We start from the raw sequence: 19,281 nt of genomic DNA on the forward strand, positions 1-19,281 counted from the left end.
CCAGCTCTCTCAGCCTTTCCTCACGAGAAAGATGCTCCAGACCCCTCAGCATCTTTGTAGCCCGTAGTTCTTACCGTGTTACACTCTGCAGGATCTTCTGCTCATCCTGGTCTAGGCACACAGCAAAGGAGGACTGGAGACCGATAATCTGGACCTTGTCTACTTTGATCTGGGACACACTGATCTGCTGATAGAAAAAGAGTCCGAGTGAGGGAGCTGCCAGGCTCAGTGCATTGTCCCTGTGCAGGAATGGGGAGCTGGGCACCCCTAGGCCAGGCCTGGTGGCCAACAGAAAGTTTTCCCAAGGAGCTACTCTCCTGCTCTGCTCCCCTCCCAGCTGAGTCAGGCCGATGTCCTGTTACCAAAAGTAAAAGCACCAGGATTTGAGTTACCTGATTGAAACTTTTTTTGGATTTGGAGTTTTGCCTTTTGACCACCTCTGTCATGGTCAAGTTGAGACACTCTGTCTTTGAGGCTGTAACAAAAGAAAACAGTTATCACTTGGGGATTCTGGGCCACTGGTGACAACGTAAGCGGTCCCTCCACCCCTCAGAGCATCCCAGAGTCCGCAGCTCTCAGCAGGACCCCACTGTTGGGGAAAATGCAATTCCAGCTTTCCTCTCCTCATGCTGATCCAGATGGAAAAAAAAACCAACCACAGACACAGAAGGTAGATGTCCTCTGTAATTTCCAAATGCTTTCTAAACATAGCAGAAAAGGACATTTAACTGTCTTAGGACCTAGACAGGAAAAAAAAAAAAAACCACATTGTCCCATCACCATGAGGAAATTCTAGCTCTCCCAGTGTGGCCTTTCCTGCAGTCCACCCAGGGATGCTTTTTCATGTCTGGAATTACAGTGACATCCTGTGGTCAAACTGCTGGATGTGAAAACCAGAGACGGTCAAGAGGACCTGTTTTCTCTTGAAAGGATGGAGATTGATGAAGGAGAAGTTTCTCCACAGCGTGGACCTGAGGACATCCCCTGAAGCAAACCCAGAGTGCTGGCAGCACAAGTGAAGCTCCTGAACTAGCACAGAAACACCCAACTCAAATGTATAGAGGAGGTAAAAAATTAACTCCTGCTGATTTTGTTTCTTTGTTTTAATTTTTCAGGATTGTCTGTTTGGCTTCATGGACAGGGCAGCAACAGTAGGGACAGAGGTTTAGGTTGAGCTCCATGGGGCATGTAGGAGCTGTCTTCTATTGGCAGATCATTCATTTGCCCCAACTACTCCACTCACAAACCACACAGCGGCCAGACACAAAGCACACAAGGAAAGAAGAGCTAAAGAAAAAAACCTCAGTTTACTCAGAACTAGATGTCTGATTGCCAAACCAGCAATTCTTAAGCAAGAGCGAACAGGTATTGTTCTGAAATACACACACAAAATAAAAGTCTTGCTGCCTTTAAAAGGCCCAAAGCCTTATTAATACCCCATCGGAAACCTGATTAGAAGTTATGAAGCAAAACCATGTGGCAGCCAGATATCTCCGAGCTGCAGGAAGGAAACCAGGCTGAAATTTGTCTGCAAGGCGCAGCTGCTGGGTGGCAGGACACGTACCCTCTCCCTGGGTCCTGCTTCACCTAACGACAGTTTTACTCACCTCTCCTCACCAAACAAGTGTTATCCTGGAAACTACCACCCTCCAGTGATCATCCTGCTGTTTGGACAGCGCTGTCCCTGACAGACGTCGCATTTCCTTGGCTGGAAGCTTGAGAAATCAAATGCCCTTCATCCTGGACATGGTGCTAAGCACAGCCAAAGACTACAGGATGCCCCAGGGAACACCAGGCACCTCTCATGTAACTTCTCCTGAAGTTGCACATCCCCGCTTTGCGCCAGCCAGAAGATCCACACTGTCCACTTGCTCCACCAGTTCCTCCTGTTGCTCCCTACCCAAAGCCACCAAGACCACCTCTACCCACCTAGTTCTTCATACTTCTTGCAGGCTTTGCTAAGGTTGACGGATGTGCAGACCTTCTCAACATCGTGCCAGTGACTTCTCCCACTGATGGCTGTCTGCAGAGACCAAACAAAGCCCGTGAGATGCCACGCTCCAGCTTGATATTACCCTCCCTCCCACCCAAACGACCTGGCTGGACTAGCTCAGATATGAATTTACCTGGATCTGCACAGACAAAGTTTCAGTAGGCAATAAAATTCATTTAATCTTGGATTATTGATAGTACAGACTGACTAAAAGTATGAGAGCCTATGATAAATGATGCAAAGTTAATAACTTTGGAATTAAATACCTAGCAAATTTATTACCACCTTCATGCTCTGTCTATAACCTAAGTAGTTTTCCATTAGATGCAGGAATTGTGCTGCTAATAATATGAAAAGTAAGCAGTACCTTAAGTTATACCTAAGAATGTATAGTACAGGCAGTATCCATATTTTCTCACAGTGTTGTTTTTATCTAAAACAAGGGACATGAACAGCAGGCAAGGCACTCGTCGCTTCTATTCATATCAATATTTCAAAGGTGCTTGCCTATTTTTAAGGTTACCAAGCAGCTGTTTTCTCAATAGTAGGTAGGTGAGGTAGAAAAATGTTCCTTACTCTTCTTCATTATTTAGCACTATAGGTTCTTTGAGAGAGTAAGACTATTTCAAACTTTATCTCAAACATAATTTACATATAGCTGCCCAGCACAGTTAATTTTGTGACATGATGTATGGATTAGATGGTGAACCTGACTAACAGGGAAGAGAGGATCCGTAGTGTCCTTGCTCAGGCTTAACACTTAACAATAACTGCAGAGGAACCAAAAAAGCAGGAGGACTGCTGTGCCCTGCAGAAGATCGTAGGTCCACCAGTCTAAAGTGACACCAAGTACAAGTCCAGTTTCTGGAAGCTGGCTGCACGTTCCCTATTTTACTGGGCTGAACAGGAGTGGAAATCCATCCCCAATTAGCCAGTAAATGAGCAATTAGTTTGAGTTTGGCTCGTCTGGGCTTGGATTCCGGCTCCTCCAGCAGCCTGTCGCATTTGCCTCTCTCGGCCCCCTGCAGAGATATGCTTGCCCCACACTAAAGTGTTTTTCTGCCCCATTTGTCTTTGTGCAAGCCCCGTGCACTCACCTTGCTATAGGCGATCTGTAGTGTTAGCGGGATGGCTTCTCTGTCTCCATCTATGCCCAGCCTTTTGCTGCCTGGACCTGCATGAAACAAGGAGCAAATGTCACACGGTGCCTTTTATCCCCATTCTTCAATGGGCTACTGATACAGCAGCACACTCGGTACCTACAGAAAATGAATAAGAAGTGGTTTGCTGAACACAGCTGTGGAGCAAAAAGAAAAGGTGGCTTAAAAGCTGCCAGAATGCAATTAATCCAGTGCAGAAATTTCAACACAAAGCACAACAAGCAGCTCTGCAAAACTGAAAGCGGCGCTGGCTTAGCCGTAGCAGAGGGGTCAGTGCTCCAGGGAAAACACAAAGCCATCAAAGGCCACATTGCTAACCCAGCTCCTGTTTTTCTGGGCATATTTGTGCCCACATTATATTAGTCTTGAAATACTGCACCCGACACTTACTAACTTGTTTTTCCCCCCCCGGATAATGCTTTGCAGATGTTAAGTGGTGTGTTGCCAGACAACCCAGGGATAAAAAAATCAAAGTTAGAAAAGATTGGTGGTTCAATGAGTTATTGGGAAGAGGTCTTGGCCAAGCCTGTATTTTGAGGGAGTGGGGTGGTGACACTTTATATGGAAGATATTTTATGAGCTCTGTTTAGAAAGACAAGGCGAGATCACAGAAAAGCAATTGGTTAAAAAAACTGTGTTTAAATGCAGTATTGTTGGTTGGCCACGAGATGTCTCTGCAAGCTGTATGGCACCAGACAGCATTTCTGCTTGGTACCTAGCAGAGCTGGAGACAACACTGCAGACAGATGCTTCTGCCACTGCTTCTTGTCTCTACTAATTTTATAGACTGCTAGTGTAAAAGCTCATGGATCTCCCTTGCAGGAAGCCTACAAACACATGCACAAACCTTGCTTTGCCCTGTAATCTAAGGAAAATGGAAAGAGGGCTTTTATAAATGATGCTCCTGGACAAAGCACAACTGACAGAAAGCAGCAAAAAGTAAAGATGAAGAGCTGCACTTGGCCAGGTGCTGATGAGAGGAAGGAAATGGGCTTGTAGCTGGTTTATTGCAAATACATTTTAGAGTCAACAGCAATAAAAACAACAAGGCATTGCCACAACTTTTCTCTTGAAGAGGGATGCGAGAACCATGATGCCTCACTTCCAAATTTGTGAAATGATGCCTGGATCTTTGCTCACGATGCAGCCTGGGTTCAGACATCTCTTGCAGCCCATGCTCCCCCCAGCCCCCCAGTTTGCAGACCCTGGTCCCGAGGCTGCAGGTGCAGAAGCAGGTACAGACCTGATGCTTTGATGGCCCGCGTGGCCGCTGAGTGGCCCAGCTCGAGGGAATGGATGAAGACTTCGGTCATCTTTTCTCCCCCGATGAACGTGAGCTGCCAGGGGGATAAGAGGGAAGACGTGGTGGTGAGGAGACCCAGCCTGCACACCAGGCAATGTTCACCCTTCTCACTCCTTTCTACAGGTAACTGGTCAGTTTGGGAGAGAATGCTTTCACATTTTCAAAATACACCTTTTCAACAACTGCCTGGGGTGACACTTGCCTTTAGCTGTACTTCTGACTGTTTTAACAGACCACCAGCAAGCCAAACAAACCAAAACCCTGGTTTTCATTTAAAGAAAACTCCCTACCCCACTGCAAAGAAAACCTACGATGAGCGTAACAGCTAGGTCTGGGCATTGCTTTGGGTGACAAAATCCCATGAACAGCAACTCTGCTTGCCATGGCCTCACTGCAGCTGGTCCCGTGCCACCAAACCAAAGTGGCTGCTGCAGCCGTGCCCTCAACCTGCCCCAGCACGTCTGTGCCACGAACACAGTGGGGTGTGCAAAACAGGCTTTGTGGAGGGGCTTGGTTTGGAAAGCAGAGCACTGGAGGGACTTCCAGTGATGTAAATAACCTGACAGAAGTCATTTGTGTCACAGGGATAGGTACTTGGATGGAAAATTGCTCATGTGACTGAAGGATTGTCTGGGCAGGACCTGCATCTCCCAGTCCCTGAGCCAGGAGCTCAGGTACGAGGGGCACCCAGGGATCAAGAAGAGACCCAGCTCAGCCTTACCAGCACATGGTGGCTGTGCCACACCCCCACCTGCTTCGTAGGCAGATTCCTGGTTGGTAGCACAAGCAGAAAACCCCCCTTTTCCCTTCACCAAGAAAGTGCCAAGCCCCTTTGCCCACCTCTGTCTGGTAGAGCTGCAGTAGGACGGGGCGCGTGGCGAAGCGGCAGTAGTAGAGGATCATGTCAGCCAGGATGGGCAGCTGCTCTGGGGAGTCCTCCTGGGGCTCAGCCTCCAGCTTGGCCGACTGCAGCAAGAGGGTGAGTCACAACCCTGAAGAGGTACGTGGTACCCACAGCCCACATAGCACGGCTCATCCCACCCCACTGGGGCCAAAAACTATCCTCCTGACCACCCAGTGTCCAGTTCTGGGCTCTCCAGTTTAAGAAGGACAAGGAATTACTAGAGAGAGTCCAGCGGTGGGCTATGAAGATGCTGAGGGATCTGGAGCATCTTTCTTCTGAGGAAAGACTGAGAGAGCTGGGGCTGTTCAGCTGGAGAAGAGAAGCTGAGAGGGATCTTATAAATAATGAGAGGGATCTGATAAATATCCCAACAGTGGGTGTCAAGAGGATGGACCAGACTCTGTTCAGTGGTGCCCAACGCCAGGGTGAGGGGCAACGGGCACAGACTGAAACACAGGAGGTTCCAGCTGAACATGAGGAGAAACTTCTTTGCCGGGAGGTGCCAGAGCCTGGCCCAGGCTGCCCAGAGCGGGTGTGGAGTCTCCTTCTCTGGAGACATTCAAACCCGCCTGGACCAACCTGTGTGATCTGCTCTGGTGACCCTGCGTGAGCAGGGGGGTTGGACTGGGGGGTCTCCAAATGTCCCTTCAGCCCCAAGCAGTCTGGGATTCTGTGACTGTGTAGCCCAGTGCTAGGCAGCAGCTCTCCTCTCAGCTACCCCGTCCTTCAGGGAAGGGGGATGCTGAGCCCCATCAGCTCACACACACATACCTGACACAGGACGTCCATGGGCAGGTTCATCAGCCCCAGAACGTTGCGCTCGTACCATGGGTCCAACATGCCAATGTAGTGGGAGATGTCGTTGGTGCTGCTCTCTATCCGAGCCAAGGTGGGATCCTGAAACCAGACACACCGAGGTCATGCTGGGGGTCCCCCCAGGCTCCTCACTCCATGCTTGGAGCTGGTGGAAGATCCAGCAATGCTCCTCAGCCTGCCCTGCCCGCCTCCTCACACTCTGCTCTTGGGGCCAAGCAGAGCACCAGTGGCACGGTGAGCCCCGTGGCCGGCAGGACACCTACCAGCTGTGGCGAGGCCCGGAGCTGCGGGTCCCCCAGGGACGGAGACGGATGCATCAGCGGGGTTGATGGAGCCAAGCAGCTCCTCTTCACGGGGACGTAGAAAAACTGCAGCTTGAAGTACCTTGTCAGTGAGGGGCAGGTGCTCTCCTTGAGCCTGGGAGAAGGCAGGAGAGGGCTGGGTGAGCAAAGCTCTTCAGTGTGTCCCAGCTGGGCCGGGTACTTGCACAGGGTCCCCCGCACCGCCCAGCTCACCTGAGGTTGCTGTAGGCTCGGGCCACTTTCCCTGAGATGCGGTCGGAGCCGAAGACCACGATGCGCAGCGTGGACACCTTGGCGTCCTCGTCGTAGCTGAGGAAGGGCCGTCGGGGGAGGCTGAGATAGCGCGGGGCGAGCGGGGCCGGCAGCCGCTGGGTCAGGACGTGCTGCGGCAGCGAGTGAGCGCGCCGGGAGCGCGGTGGGACGCGGTGCTTGGCCTGGGGGGTGCACAGGCTCTCGGCCCGGCGCAGGGGCAGCGGGAGCGAGCCCGTGTCCGGGCAGTCCTTCAGGTCCCTCCTCAAGACCAGCTGGCTTTTGCTCTTGAAGAGTTTGTAGATCTTGGTGGTCAGCGTTTGTCTGTATTTGTGGTGGGTCTTCTCCACCTTCAGCTCAGGCCGCCCCACCATGTCCAGGGAGCTTTCGTCACTGTCCTCCGCGTACCCACTGTCCATGCAGTCCTTCAGGCTGGAGACAAATGACTTGAGGGACTTTCTGGAGACCACCGTCAGTTCTGAGATGGAGTCCTTGGAGGTGTTGAAGAGAGACACTCGCGAGGGCTTCAATCCCTCTTCTGACAGTGCTGAGTAAACAGAGTCTTTGGAAATGGCGCAGATGGGGGAAAGCAGCGAGTCCCGCTCGGGGGAACAGCCATCAGTTTCCACCTCCTCCTCTTCGTCCTCCTCCTCGTTCTCCAAGGCCATGTGCTCAACAACACTGCACTCTTTGCTGAGGACATCATTGAGGATATCTGAAAGGCAATCAGGAGATCACATCTGGCATGGGCTCCAGCATAACCACTGGAAACGCGATGACCCCAGACAACAACACTACTCCAGCACGGCCAACGCTCCCTTTGATCCTGCATGGTTTCAAACAAGGAGCTGAAAACTTCCTACTGAACATTTTTACATTTCCATAAGGTGCTCAGATGCAATGCAAACCAAAATGTGTTTCTCTCCTTGAGGTCATATTCTGTTTAGGTTCTCGAAAAGCAAACACCAGTTGGGGTTTTGCTTCCTTCCTACACAGATTTCACAACGTGCTCATGTCTGATGCGGGTTTAACCAGAGGGCAGGAGGAAAGCGAGATATTTGGCTTATCAAACCCAAATCACCCCACTGAGAGTGGCCTCCCAGCAAGGCTGGACTCACTGCAAAGCCCAAGCCAGAGCTCTGGTCCAGCTGGCTGGGGCCAGCTGGCAATGAACACGAAACCTTCACAGGAACAGAAAAGGTCTTCCAGGAATGGGGAAGCTGGAGGGACAAGCTCAGCAGACAGGGAAACCACGGCTTCCCCTGAAAAACTGCTGTGGCCAGGCGAGAGCATGGCAGAGGCACTGGCTCCCTGGCCAGCCCTGCTGGGGGCGTGGAAGAGTCATAACATCCCAGGGGTCTCAGCCCCACCATGCCCTGACATCTCACTCTGGTCAGGCTTTCCCAGCAACAATTATTTCCAGGACGTGACCTCCTTGCAGAGGAGCTTTCTACCAAATAAGGTCTCCATCCTACCAATATCCCCACAGACTTGGGTACGATAAATCTCTCCCAGCTTAATGCAAGGCACAATTTTGCCCAGGAGATTAAGTGCTCACTACAAGAAAGCCCTTGAGGTGCTGGAGCGAGTTGAGAGAAGGGAACGGAGCTGGTGAGGGGCTGGAGCACAAGTGTGATGGGAGCGGCTGAGGAAGCTGGGGGTTCAGCTGGAGAACAGGAGCTGAGGGGAGACCTTCTGATCTCTGAACTGCCTGAAAGGAGCTTGGAGCCGGGGGGGTCGGGCTCTGCTCCCCAGGAACAAGCGCCAGGAGCAGAGGAAACGGCCCCAAGTTGCGCCAGGGGAGGTTGAGGTTGGACCTTGGGAACAATTTCTTCCCCCAAGGGCTGTGGGGCATTGGAACAGGCTGCCCAGGGCAGTGCTGGAGTCACCATCCCTGGGGGGGCTGGACAGACGGAGATGAGGTTCTCGGGGACATGAGGTAGTGCCAGGGGTGGGTTATGGTTGGACTTGATGATCTTGAGGGTCTTTTCCAACCAAAATGATTACATGATTCTATGATTTGTCTCTGGCAAAACATATTTTGGTGCTACCAGTGTCTTGCACCCACTGCTTGGATGAGAGCTTTGCTTGCAATATCACAGCAAGCGTCATGCCTGAGCTGACACCCGCTCCTGTCCCACCTAGGGGACACTGGCATCCACTGTGTCACCTCTTCCTCCAACATCAACAATTCATTACTGGCTTTTTCAGGCTCCAGCCACAGCTCGTGTCATGTACCCAGCTCCACGTGGCAGCCCCAGCCAAGACAAAACGCTGCTCAGCCCCTGCTGTGATGAGGAGCAGAGGGCTGCGCTCTCACCAGGAGGGACGGGGACACCCCCCACTTACCAAAGTTATCCTGATCCCAGCTGTACGTGTAGCAGCGAGCGGCAGGGATGGGGATGGGGTGGAGTTTGCGGGGCTGAGCCTCTCCTGGGAAGAGAGGAGAGGAGTTAGTTTGCAGGAACCCCAATACCCCTCCTGACAGCTCTCCTGGCCAGTGGGAGATGCCACCCACCCCACACATGTGTTCTGGGCAGCCCAGGTCATGCAGACCACCAACACTGCTGCCATTATCCTCCCAAAGTCACATGCAATTGGGACAAGGGAACATTTCACACCTCTAAGAGCCATCAGACATCACTGCTACCATCAGTTTCTGAATTCATGTTTTCAGCTCGCCCACAAAGACTGAAGAATTTTTTTTGTTGCTGTTTTCATGAAAGATGAGAAACAATTTCTGGCTCATCACACGCTCATGAAACAGGACCTGGGTTGCTGGGATTTTTGCTGTAGTAGTTGTTGTGCTAGGTTGAAATTTTGCACAAAACAGGGGTTTGCACTTCAAGGGACTGGTTCACAGCGCAGGGGAGCTCATCGCTGCGGCAGGGGCTGAGCCAGCAGAAATCCCTGCAGGAAAGAGGGGCCTGGGGGGGATTCTCACCCGCGATGGCTGGGAAGGACGCGGCCCCGGCGATGTCCCGCAGCACGGACTGCAGCCGCTCCCGGGCCAGGACCGGGTCGCTGCTGGTGGCTGCGATCTCCTGCGCATCAGTGGCACTGGCGTAGATCTCCAGGAGCTCTTCCAGTGTCTTGGACTGGAGGGAGCAGGGACAAGGCAACAGATCAAGGGGGGTCTCTCCGCAGAGGCAACACACAGGTTTTTGGGGAAGGTTACTACCTACTCCACTGGGTAAATCTCTCTCCCTTCTCTACCTCCTACCCACTTCAATTCTCCCCCAAAACTTCTGCAAAGAGAAATATGTGTTTGAACACACTTGAGGGGTTTTCTTCACAGGTTTTTGCTCCCACCCCAAACACCAAAACAAAGTGACCAAACACCAAACCAAAGCTGGTTAAACAAACACTTTTGCTGCATTTCAAATCCAGGGGCTCTTTCTCCATTTAGGGATGGGGAAAGGAGTAAAACTGTAAAAGGCAAGTTACCCCACATCACACTTCACAAAACAGAAAAGGGAAAGGGAGTCCTGAAAAGGGAAAGACACGTATTTTTTCTACAAGAAGTGTTATCAAAACTTTTTTCCTTTTGTCAATCCAATATTATTTCGGCCAGGAACTCCATCAGCCAACTGCATGAAACTGCTTCCAAGGGCATCGTGGCATCACCAAAGCTCTCTGGCCTACCTTGAGGAGGTGGTGCAGGCTGCCCAGGTCGCAGCGGGTGCCGAAGTTGGCCTGGTAGAGGTGCTCGAGGAGCAGGACGAGGGTGCCGTGTCGCGGGTGCTTGCTGGTGCTCAGCTTCTCAGCGATGGAGAGGAACTCGCTCTGCACCTCGGAGCGGTTGAGCAGCAGCACCGTCCTGAGGACAAGGGGACAGCGGTTAGACTGGGTAGGCAGGCTTGGACGCTGGTGGCACAGGAAATTCTTGGACAAATTTACACTAGATGGCAGTGGCCTCTCATGTTAGTCACGGCCGGAGGGTCTTGGGGCTATTCCAGACCCAACCTGCAGTGCCAAATGGATGAGCATCCTCCAGCCTGCCCCTCAGTACCACCTCTCCTGCCATGTCTGCAATATCACCAGACCAATGATGGTTCAATCAGCCCCAAACAGGACTCCAGCCCAGCAGCCAGTTGTCCAGCACATGCAATGAAAGGGGGGATAGAAAATAAGAGTGGTCCCCAGAACATCTTCCCCCTGCAAGGTGCAGGTCAGAGCATCGCTTCTGAGCTTTAAGGAGAAGAGCCACACACTTCAGCTGCATTTTTGCTCTGCACCACAACAGGAAAATCCACAGGCTTTGAGTTCCCAAACCTGTAGCTTGGAGAGCTCTTGTTCACGGAGGAGAACTGTCCACCTTGCTGAGCAAAAATGGCTCTGAATTAAGGACGTGCCTGGTTCTAGAAAGCTCAGGCCATGGCCACAAGCTTTCAATAAGCCCAAGGTTCAGCTTGTGTACAGCTTTGTGCCAGGCTTTCGGGGCTTTTTATGCAAATATAGCCACCCTGCTGTAAGTCAGCAGTGGTTGCACTTGCACCAGTATAAGCGCGTAGAGCAGAGAATTGTACTGGGAAAGCAGCACCAGTGCAGCTGGGTGGGATATGGGTGCAGATATGGAGCTTCACGGCATGTGTGGACAGGCCAAAACAGGAAGACATCCTCCTGCCCAGGATGGAGGCGGCTGGACACGAAGGGCTGTCCCCAGGGCTGGCATTGGAGCCAGGGAGGACACACACCACCCTGGCTCATTTTCCTATTTACGAATGAGGTGCCCTGGCAAGAGGAAAGTTTCAGCCCTCTAAATAAGGTGCAAAGTCTGACTGCGCTGAGAGCAGCCAGGCTGTCACTAATGGTTGCAGTGGGACAGACTCGCTTCTGACTCCCAAACACGCAGATCAAAGTGTCTCCTGGCTGTTCTCCAACATGTGCCAAGGTCGGCATCTCCCTGGGGAGGAGACTTTGCCTTTCCTGGCTGTTTCACCCAGATCTGCAGGCCTGTGGGATAACTGACATGGGGAGCCCACAGACCCTGACCCACAGCTGTGGAAATGCCACAGCCACTTTCCTCATCCCTTCCCACGGCTCAGCCCAGTTATCCAGCACTTCTTCCCAGCACCCACCACACCATCACCTTTGAGATGCTGCTCACTGCAGCCCCGCTGCTGTTCAAGCAGTGTGAGACCATGGGGATGCTACCGAGCGGCACCAGCGGCGCCCACGGCCACACTTACACAGTGGAGCTCTGGTGGTTCTTCACGGGCAGCCCCTGCTCCGTCCTCACCAGCCTCTGGAAGGAGATCCCTGGGGGAGAGAGCAGAGGACGTGAGACACAGCACCACTGCAGATCCCTCTGTCTCGGGTACACATTGACTTTGTCCCCTAATGCGGTGCTGAGCTGTCTGGGCTGCTGCCCAGAGCATGCATGGCAGCACCAAAAGTCCTTATGGGGACAAGGCACAGCCACTGTGTCAGGGGACCAGCCCAGGAGCAGGGGAGCCTTGGGATATCAAGGGAAAATGCCCAGAATGATGTGAAAACAACCAAAGGACAGGAGAGCTGCTCCATTCCCAGTCCTTTCTGCCCCACAGCTATGTGGGATGTGAAGTGCGTGGATGATATTTAGCAGCTTCTGCCACTTGCTTTAGCCTCCCCAGGCCCTGGGTGTCACTCATGGACAGCAGGTCACAGCCACCTTCCCTCCGCAGGGATGGAGCCCAGACTGGCCCCAGCAGAAAGGAGGTTGGTGTGGGCAGCCCATGTCCCCGGGACTTTCCCTAGAAAGCCATGGGGAACCCCAATCAGGTGACATCAGATGGACGTGGACTGGGTGGCAACAGCAGAGCCCATGTCACCCCCGAACAGCAGAAGGACTGGGGTACATCTTGGGAAATATCTGATGGCATCAAGAAGATCCAGCACCCTTATTACTGCCGGCAGTCACACCCCAACCCCAGCTGCTACCATGAGCAGCACCCATGGGGGGAGCCCAGTACCCACAGGCAGCTCATACTGATCTACACAGGCCCCCCAACTATGGCAGCATTCACCCCTCTTGCAGAGACATCAGTCCATTTGCAGATAAAAGCTATCGCATTCTTGGCAAATATTGACAGCAGCTTGTTCCCAGTTAATATTTACCCTCATCTCAATAAAAAGCTTTTGCTTCAGCCTAGCAGCAGGTCACAGAGGCTGTGCAACAAGCGTATAAGGTCCTGGCCCAGTTTCCAGCAGAGGACATGTTTTCACTGTTCTTGGCTCCAGTTGGGGGGAGCAACCACAGCGAGGGGCAACACTGGGCTCCCCATCAGCCCAACACCTCCCACATGGCATCTTCGGGCAGGGGTGAGGGAATCTCATAAGCTTATACAAGCGGAAAAGCTTTTGGACCAAAGTCCCCAGCTCAGGCAGCCCCAGGCACCAGCGATGGTGGCGATGGCAGAAGAGCAGGATTTAGTAATATCCCCCCAGCTCTGGGGCTTTCCCAGCACTCTGCAAAACACAGCCCTGACCGGTGTCACAGCAATAAGGGACCAGGACAGAGCTGGGGAAGTCCAGGGCTGCAGCAGCATGGGACGAGCATCCTCACATCCGTGCTGGCCCTGCAGCTCTGAGCTGGAAGCTGGACAAGCACAACAGCCCAGCCAGACCTTGCCTGGTGGCCACGGTCATTTGTGCTGGTGGAGCCTCAAGCTGCGGGTAAACCAGCAAGGCCAGTGCCAACACTGCAGAGGGTTCTGGGGTTTTTTTAATCTTTTTTGTTCCTTTGAAACCATCTTTCATGTTATCTGCACCTACAAGTTCCCACCTCCACAGGATGTTACTGCTGTGATGGAGACCCTGAGTTTTACACCCCTGTCAGGGCTCTCCAAAGCAGGTGTCTGATTTAAGGAGAGGGTGAACTACCCCCGGCTTCAGCCACAGCCCATGTACCCATCTGAGGCATCCCAGGTCCTGCTCTTAGCCCTGCACAGGATTAAACAAGGGCTGAAATCTGCTTTGTGTGATAACAACTCTCCATAAGCCACCACAAGACAGGGAGATTAGGAGAAATGGCCTTTTAGAAATAATTGGAAGAGCTGCTCCATTGGGAACAACAGGACATTTACTAGGAGCCCTTAATTAAGAGGAGCACTGCTGCTGCCGATGGATGTGCCCAAAGCCATGTCACAAGGTAGTGTCTCAGCTGGGGAGTCACTCAGCCCTACAGAAATCTCCACGCAAGGGCAGGCTCGAAGGCTCCGGCCACCTTGATGCCAATGAATGGAGTCACTGTTATCACCCCAATTGCACCACTGACAAACTGAGCATCTCAAACAAAGCCCAGGGCAGGGCAGGAGCAGCCAGCACGTGCTTAGTCATGGGAAAGACCCCTCAGACTGAAAGGCAGCCAGGAAATAGCTACGCGTTTTGCTAATCCACACTGGTCTGGAGCTGAGAGTCCCTGGGATGCTCCCACCACCTTGCACACAAAGCAGACACCGAAAACACAACCCTGCCCTGCTCTTCCCGAGGAATCTGGTCTTATCCTGTGCTGGACCACCAGTGAAAATCAGAACGGTTTGGGTTGGAGGGCCCTCCCCAGCTCCCCCAGTGCCCCCCCTGCCATGAGCAGGGACATCTGCACCAGCTCAGGTTGCTCAGAGCCCCGTCCAGCCTGGCCTGGGATGTCTCCAGGGATGCTTCATCCACCACCTCTCTGGCCAACCTGGGCCAGGCTCTCACCACCCTCAGGGGCAACAATTTCTTCCTCATGTCCAGCCTGAATCTCCGCTCCTTTAGTTCAAAACTATTATCCCTTGTCCTATCACAACAGACACTGCTAAAAAGTCTGTCCCCATCTTTCTTATCTGCCCCTTTTAAGTCCAGAAAGGCCACACTAAGGTCTCCCTGGAGACCTTCTCCAGGCTGAACCCCCCAGCTCTCTCAGCCTGTCCTCCCAGCAGAGCTGTTCCAGCCTCGCATCATTCCTGTGGCTCCTCTGGCCTCTCTCCAGCAGGTCCTCACCTCCTGGAAGAGCTGAGGTTTGGGATGCACAAGGTGAGAGTGGACACCACGCTCAAGGGATTCATGAAGCAACTGGGGTACGAGACAGCAACACCAGGAGAGACTTGGGAACAAAGCCAGGGTGGGGGTGGCAGCGGGTGTTTTTTTGGGGGACACAGGAGAAAACCCCGCGGCGGGGGGGAGGTCTCACCGGGGGCCTTGAGCTCATCGCTGATGAAGGTGAGCAGCTCGTGGAAGATGTCGCAGTAGGGCACGGGCCAGGTCAGGAAGCTGTGGTACACGCTGGCGGCTTTCAGGAGCAGGTCTGAGCCTGGTGGGAAGTGAGGAGCCTGCGGGGGACAAGGAGACCGGTTAGAAAAGGGAGGAAGGTCACGGGCCTCAAGCGCTGCATAAAAACTCAAGGGTTTAGAGTGGAAGCAGGAGGAGAGGCTGCAGTTCAGTTCACTCTGTGACATCCCATCCTCTCCCAAGGAAGGGTCAAAGGATCCCCACTGAGAAAGCTTCCTCCGCTCTGCACCTCCTCAGCCTCCCGGCTGCAGATCACATGCCAAAACCTATATATAAATTTCTTTTTAACAACCACAGATCCATAGAGATGAATCGTATTCCAGCCTGTGCTTTTGCAAGATCTGGCAGCAACGATTTCCTTGGGATAATGATGCATTGTGCTAAAAATAATAATAAAAAAAGGTATTTCCTCTGAGGGCTCCACTCCTTCTTTTCCTTAGTGTTGCCTATATATTTTGCACAAGTATAAAGGGTAATGAAAAAAAATTGCCTTCCCTGCACAGAGATATTGTCCATCTTCCTTTCTGATTAGGCCATCTTTAAATAAAAAGATTAAGAACCCTGAAGCTCATTTTTTCATCTCTCAGCTTGTGCAATTGTTGCCTGGTCTTGATCTCTGCAGATTCATACACAATCTTTTTTTTGCGAGATGAATTGATCAAAGCAGACTGTGATGGTTCAGACAAAAGCCACCTCGATTTTGGTGACCATCAAGCACAGCCCCGGTCCCCATGTCTCCTCCGGGGCTGAGATCAGGATACATGCAGCAGCCTCAGGACTTACATACAGCACCGCGTAGTAGGAGAGCAGAGCCAGGGGCGTCACGAGATCGTAGTCGCAATTCTCCTGCACCTGTAGGAAACGGCCCAAGGGCAGAGGGATGAGCTGGGCTGCTCGCCCATTAGCATCACCCGAAAGCAATCTACACCATCACATCCCCATCCCCAGCAGATTCCCTTGTCTCCATGGGAGAATAACCCCTGAAGGCCCAGTAACCCACACCAATGGGATGGGTGGACCAGCACAGATGGACGCTCTGCCTTTACCCTCGAGAAGCCAGATTTGGCCAAGCTCCTGATGCTCCCGATCCCTGCAGAGTTGCATGAAATGCTATGAAAGTGGCTCAAAGCAGCCAAGCCAACAGCCCAGCCCCTGTAAGCGGCCTGCAAAGTTCAGCAGCATGGTGCAAACCATGGATGTTTGTCCCAGGGAATAGCCAGTGGAACTATTTCGCCAAGGGACTTAGTGATGGCTCAAGGATATGCAGACACTGTCTCCCATTGTTCATGAGCACACCGCAAAGTGCAATAACCCTTACATAAACCCTAATGTAATAAAAAGCTATCTGCAACTAGGTCAATTCCAGCCATTGGGGAAAAAAAAAAAAAAAAAAAAAAAAGATTAAACTGAATTGTGCTGATCTTAACTGGTATCAGCTCCGCAGCCTGGCAGCTAGACAGCCTTTCTTTCCGCAGAAAATGAAAGGCAGCATTCACCCCATCACATGAATCCCAGCGCTGAGGATTTAGGAAACACATCACTGTTTCCTGCCACATCAAGGGATTCCTCTGAGGTCTTCCCAGTTATAGCCCGAGTCAACCCTGTTCAACCAATGATGCCTCGAGCTTCTCTAGCACATGACAGGACCATGGCAGGCTGATACCATCAGCCCTGCTGCCTTTTTGCCTCTCTGCTGTGCTTGACCCGACTGCCAGGATGCTGCACAGTGCAAACCTGCCCACGGTCCCCAGCGTCCCAGCTCCTGGCCCTGCAGGAAGCCCGGCAGAGCTGCTGCAAAGTTTCCATCAAAAACATCACGAAACCTTAAATTTGCTCTGATTTGGACTAGCGGCTCCCACCTTACACTGGGGGAAGGTCTGGGGAACGCCGGCTCCATCCAGGCAGCCCTACGAGCTGGGCTGTTGCTGCACAGCGCCGAGCAGCACTTTGGGAAATCCAAACCCTTCCACGCGGATCTGTGGTGGTGCCCAAAGAGCTGATATCAGAGCTGGGGTTTTCCCTTGCAGTTCCCATGGGCTGAAAGCCAGGGGAGGACACGGGGCTGCTCCCACCAGCATTTTGGACCTGCTGACCAACCATCACCTGACCCCGAACTCCAGTGCTCCAGCAACACCTTACCACAACCCCAAATCACCCACCGAGCTCTGCAAAACTCCACTTTGGGCAATCCCCAGGGCTGACACCACGCCAAAGGCCGCAGGCCTCCCCATGGCCCCCCGACTCACCTCTTTGGCCTTGCCGAGGATCTTCTCCACCAGGATGAGGTAATTGCCGGCGTCCCGGCTCACCAGCTCCTGCAGGCTCCAGCAGTTCAGGCACAGCCCAGCTGCGGGGAGACAGAGTCACTGTCACCCACAGCCCCACCATCACCCACAGCCCCATTCAAAGAGGTCGCAGGAGGGACAAACAGCAGGAAGAGGTCAGGTTGAAGGTGTTTGCCATCTATATTGGATCAGGTGGAGGGTGTTGGTCTCTTCTCCCAAGTAACAAGCAATAGAATAAGAGGAAACGGCCTCAAGTTGCACAAGGGAAGGTTTAAGTTGGATGTCGGGAACAATTTCTTCCCCAAAGGGGTGTCGGGCATTGGAACAGGCTGCCCAGGGCAGTGGTGGAGTCACCATCCCTGGAGGGGCTGAACAGACGTGGAGATGAGGTTCTCAGGGACATGGTTTAATAACAATGTTGGGTTAACATAACAGTTGGACTCAATGATCTTAAGAGTTTCTTCCAACCAAAATGATTCTATGATATGATGATTCTATCATGGCAGAGGAAAAAAAAAGCTGGTGCCCACGTTCTACACAAGATCTAATCTTGCCAAGTGATGCTTATCACAGCGGCACCACTTTGTACCCAAGCGCCTTCGTGCTCTGACTCACGCAGCCCAACGCTCTCAGCTCTCCCCAGGCAGGCTGGGGAGCAGAGGTGCCTGTGCTGCCAAGTGCCACTGCAGAGACCAGAGGGATGGACACGACGTGGGTGGGTGCCCACCTTCAGTCTGCCCCAGCATGCAAAACCCACTAGTGCAACCCCTTTCCCCGCTGCCCCCAGGCTCAAATACCCCAGATGCACTATCCCAACTAGAAACTCACTCAAACCCTGCAAAATTCAGCCGCTTGTCAGGCACACATCCAACCCCCTCCAGCTGCAACACACCTGAGGGAAGACGCTGCTTCCTCGGGCCCTGCAGATGCACCAGCACATCAGCATCACGGCAGTCAGAGCTCACATCGGCATCATTGTTAAGCCCGCCCAGCATTTATTCCATCTCTTAGCACCTTTAAATTTTCATTAAATGTATCCAAACCCCAAAAGAAGAACAGCCAGACTGAGAGAGGAGAAACGCCATGCCAAAAGACTGAGGGTCCTTCACCCCGGTTCATTAAAACCCCCCGGCCCCATCCCCAGACATCTGCTGGGACTCAACCAGTGACAACGGCCCAAGGTGTTTCCCGAGGCCATCACTTTTCTTGGCAGTCAGGTCCACATCCCAGATGGTCTTAGAGGAAATGATCTGTACAAAGGCTGCTGGGTGCTTCCATTCATCCCAGTCCCACATCCCAGGGGAGAAGGCAGCGGTCACCGGCAGACGGGGATCTGCAGAACAAGAGAGACCAGCACCTCTTCCTCCTCCTCCTCCCTCCCAGGGACATGGGCACTGCACACAGCCCCACAGAGAAAAGTTATGGGGAAATTTCAAACAAATAGCCTAACAAATACCCAAGAAGGGTCCACGTTTGCATCTCCCCCATCCCACATCACCATGGGTTTTTCCACCAGGAGCAGATGCAGCGCAGACATCGCACGCAGCTCAGGCAGACCCATGGCATGGAGCAGGAGGTGCTGGTACGGGGGCTCTTCCAAACCCAGTCCAAGAGCAAATTCAAAAGAAACAGAGAATCTCTCACCGCAGGGAAGTGGGGCTAATGATCAGAGAGGAAAAAATAAATATAAATCCAGCCACTCTTCACTCACATGGTCTATTAAGTGGCACAAAAACAAAACAAATGCCAAGCCATGCACGTTGGCTGTCGCACTGGAGCTAACAAGGAAGAAACAAAGCCGTGAGCTGGCAAGGGGACAGCCGTATTCATCGCAGATCTACAGGTCAAGCTGTCCATCCCTCAAACATTATTCCCAGCTGCAGAAGGTACAAATTCATCCAACATACAGACACGTAAATGTCACAAAAATACCTTTACACACCTTCTAGGTGTTAAAGAAGATGAATTTAAACCAGTGGAGAGGTCTGCCATGGCCCAGCTGGAACAAAGATGATG

At 52.5% G+C, this 19,281-nt stretch overlaps 1 protein-coding gene across 2 annotated transcripts in view; it reads right to left on the reverse strand.

Annotated features, from left to right (window-relative positions):
- The window catches only part of PIK3R5 (phosphoinositide-3-kinase regulatory subunit 5), a 63,546-nt gene that overhangs the window by 3,241 nt on the left and 41,024 nt on the right, over window positions 1-19,281 (reverse strand). The window contains exons 3-18 of one of the 2 annotated variants that reach the window (XM_065647827.1): window positions 17,227-17,327; window positions 15,764-15,832; window positions 14,883-15,021; window positions 11,920-11,989; window positions 10,373-10,547; window positions 9,672-9,825; window positions 9,077-9,160; window positions 6,692-7,442; window positions 6,440-6,593; window positions 6,132-6,257; window positions 5,297-5,422; window positions 4,397-4,490; window positions 3,091-3,167; window positions 1,930-2,023; window positions 393-475; window positions 75-184 (exon numbers count right to left, since the gene is read on the reverse strand). In XM_065647827.1, the coding sequence (XP_065503899.1) occupies window positions 75-184; window positions 393-475; window positions 1,930-2,023; window positions 3,091-3,167; window positions 4,397-4,490; window positions 5,297-5,422; window positions 6,132-6,257; window positions 6,440-6,593; window positions 6,692-7,442; window positions 9,077-9,160; window positions 9,672-9,825; window positions 10,373-10,547; window positions 11,920-11,989; window positions 14,883-15,021; window positions 15,764-15,832; window positions 17,227-17,327 (2,407 nt within the window). Of the gene's footprint in view, window positions 1-74; window positions 188-392; window positions 476-1,929; window positions 2,024-3,090; window positions 3,168-4,396; window positions 4,491-5,296; window positions 5,423-6,131; window positions 6,258-6,439; window positions 6,594-6,691; window positions 7,443-9,076; window positions 9,161-9,671; window positions 9,826-10,372; window positions 10,548-11,919; window positions 11,990-14,882; window positions 15,022-15,763; window positions 15,833-17,226; window positions 17,328-19,281 lie in introns of both variants that reach the window. The other variant, XM_065647826.1, reaches the window with a different exon arrangement.

This window comes from Caloenas nicobarica, chromosome 18 (genome assembly GCF_036013445.1).
Source record: "Caloenas nicobarica isolate bCalNic1 chromosome 18, bCalNic1.hap1, whole genome shotgun sequence".
In the NCBI taxonomy this organism is placed as follows: domain Eukaryota; kingdom Metazoa; phylum Chordata; class Aves; order Columbiformes; family Columbidae; genus Caloenas; species Caloenas nicobarica.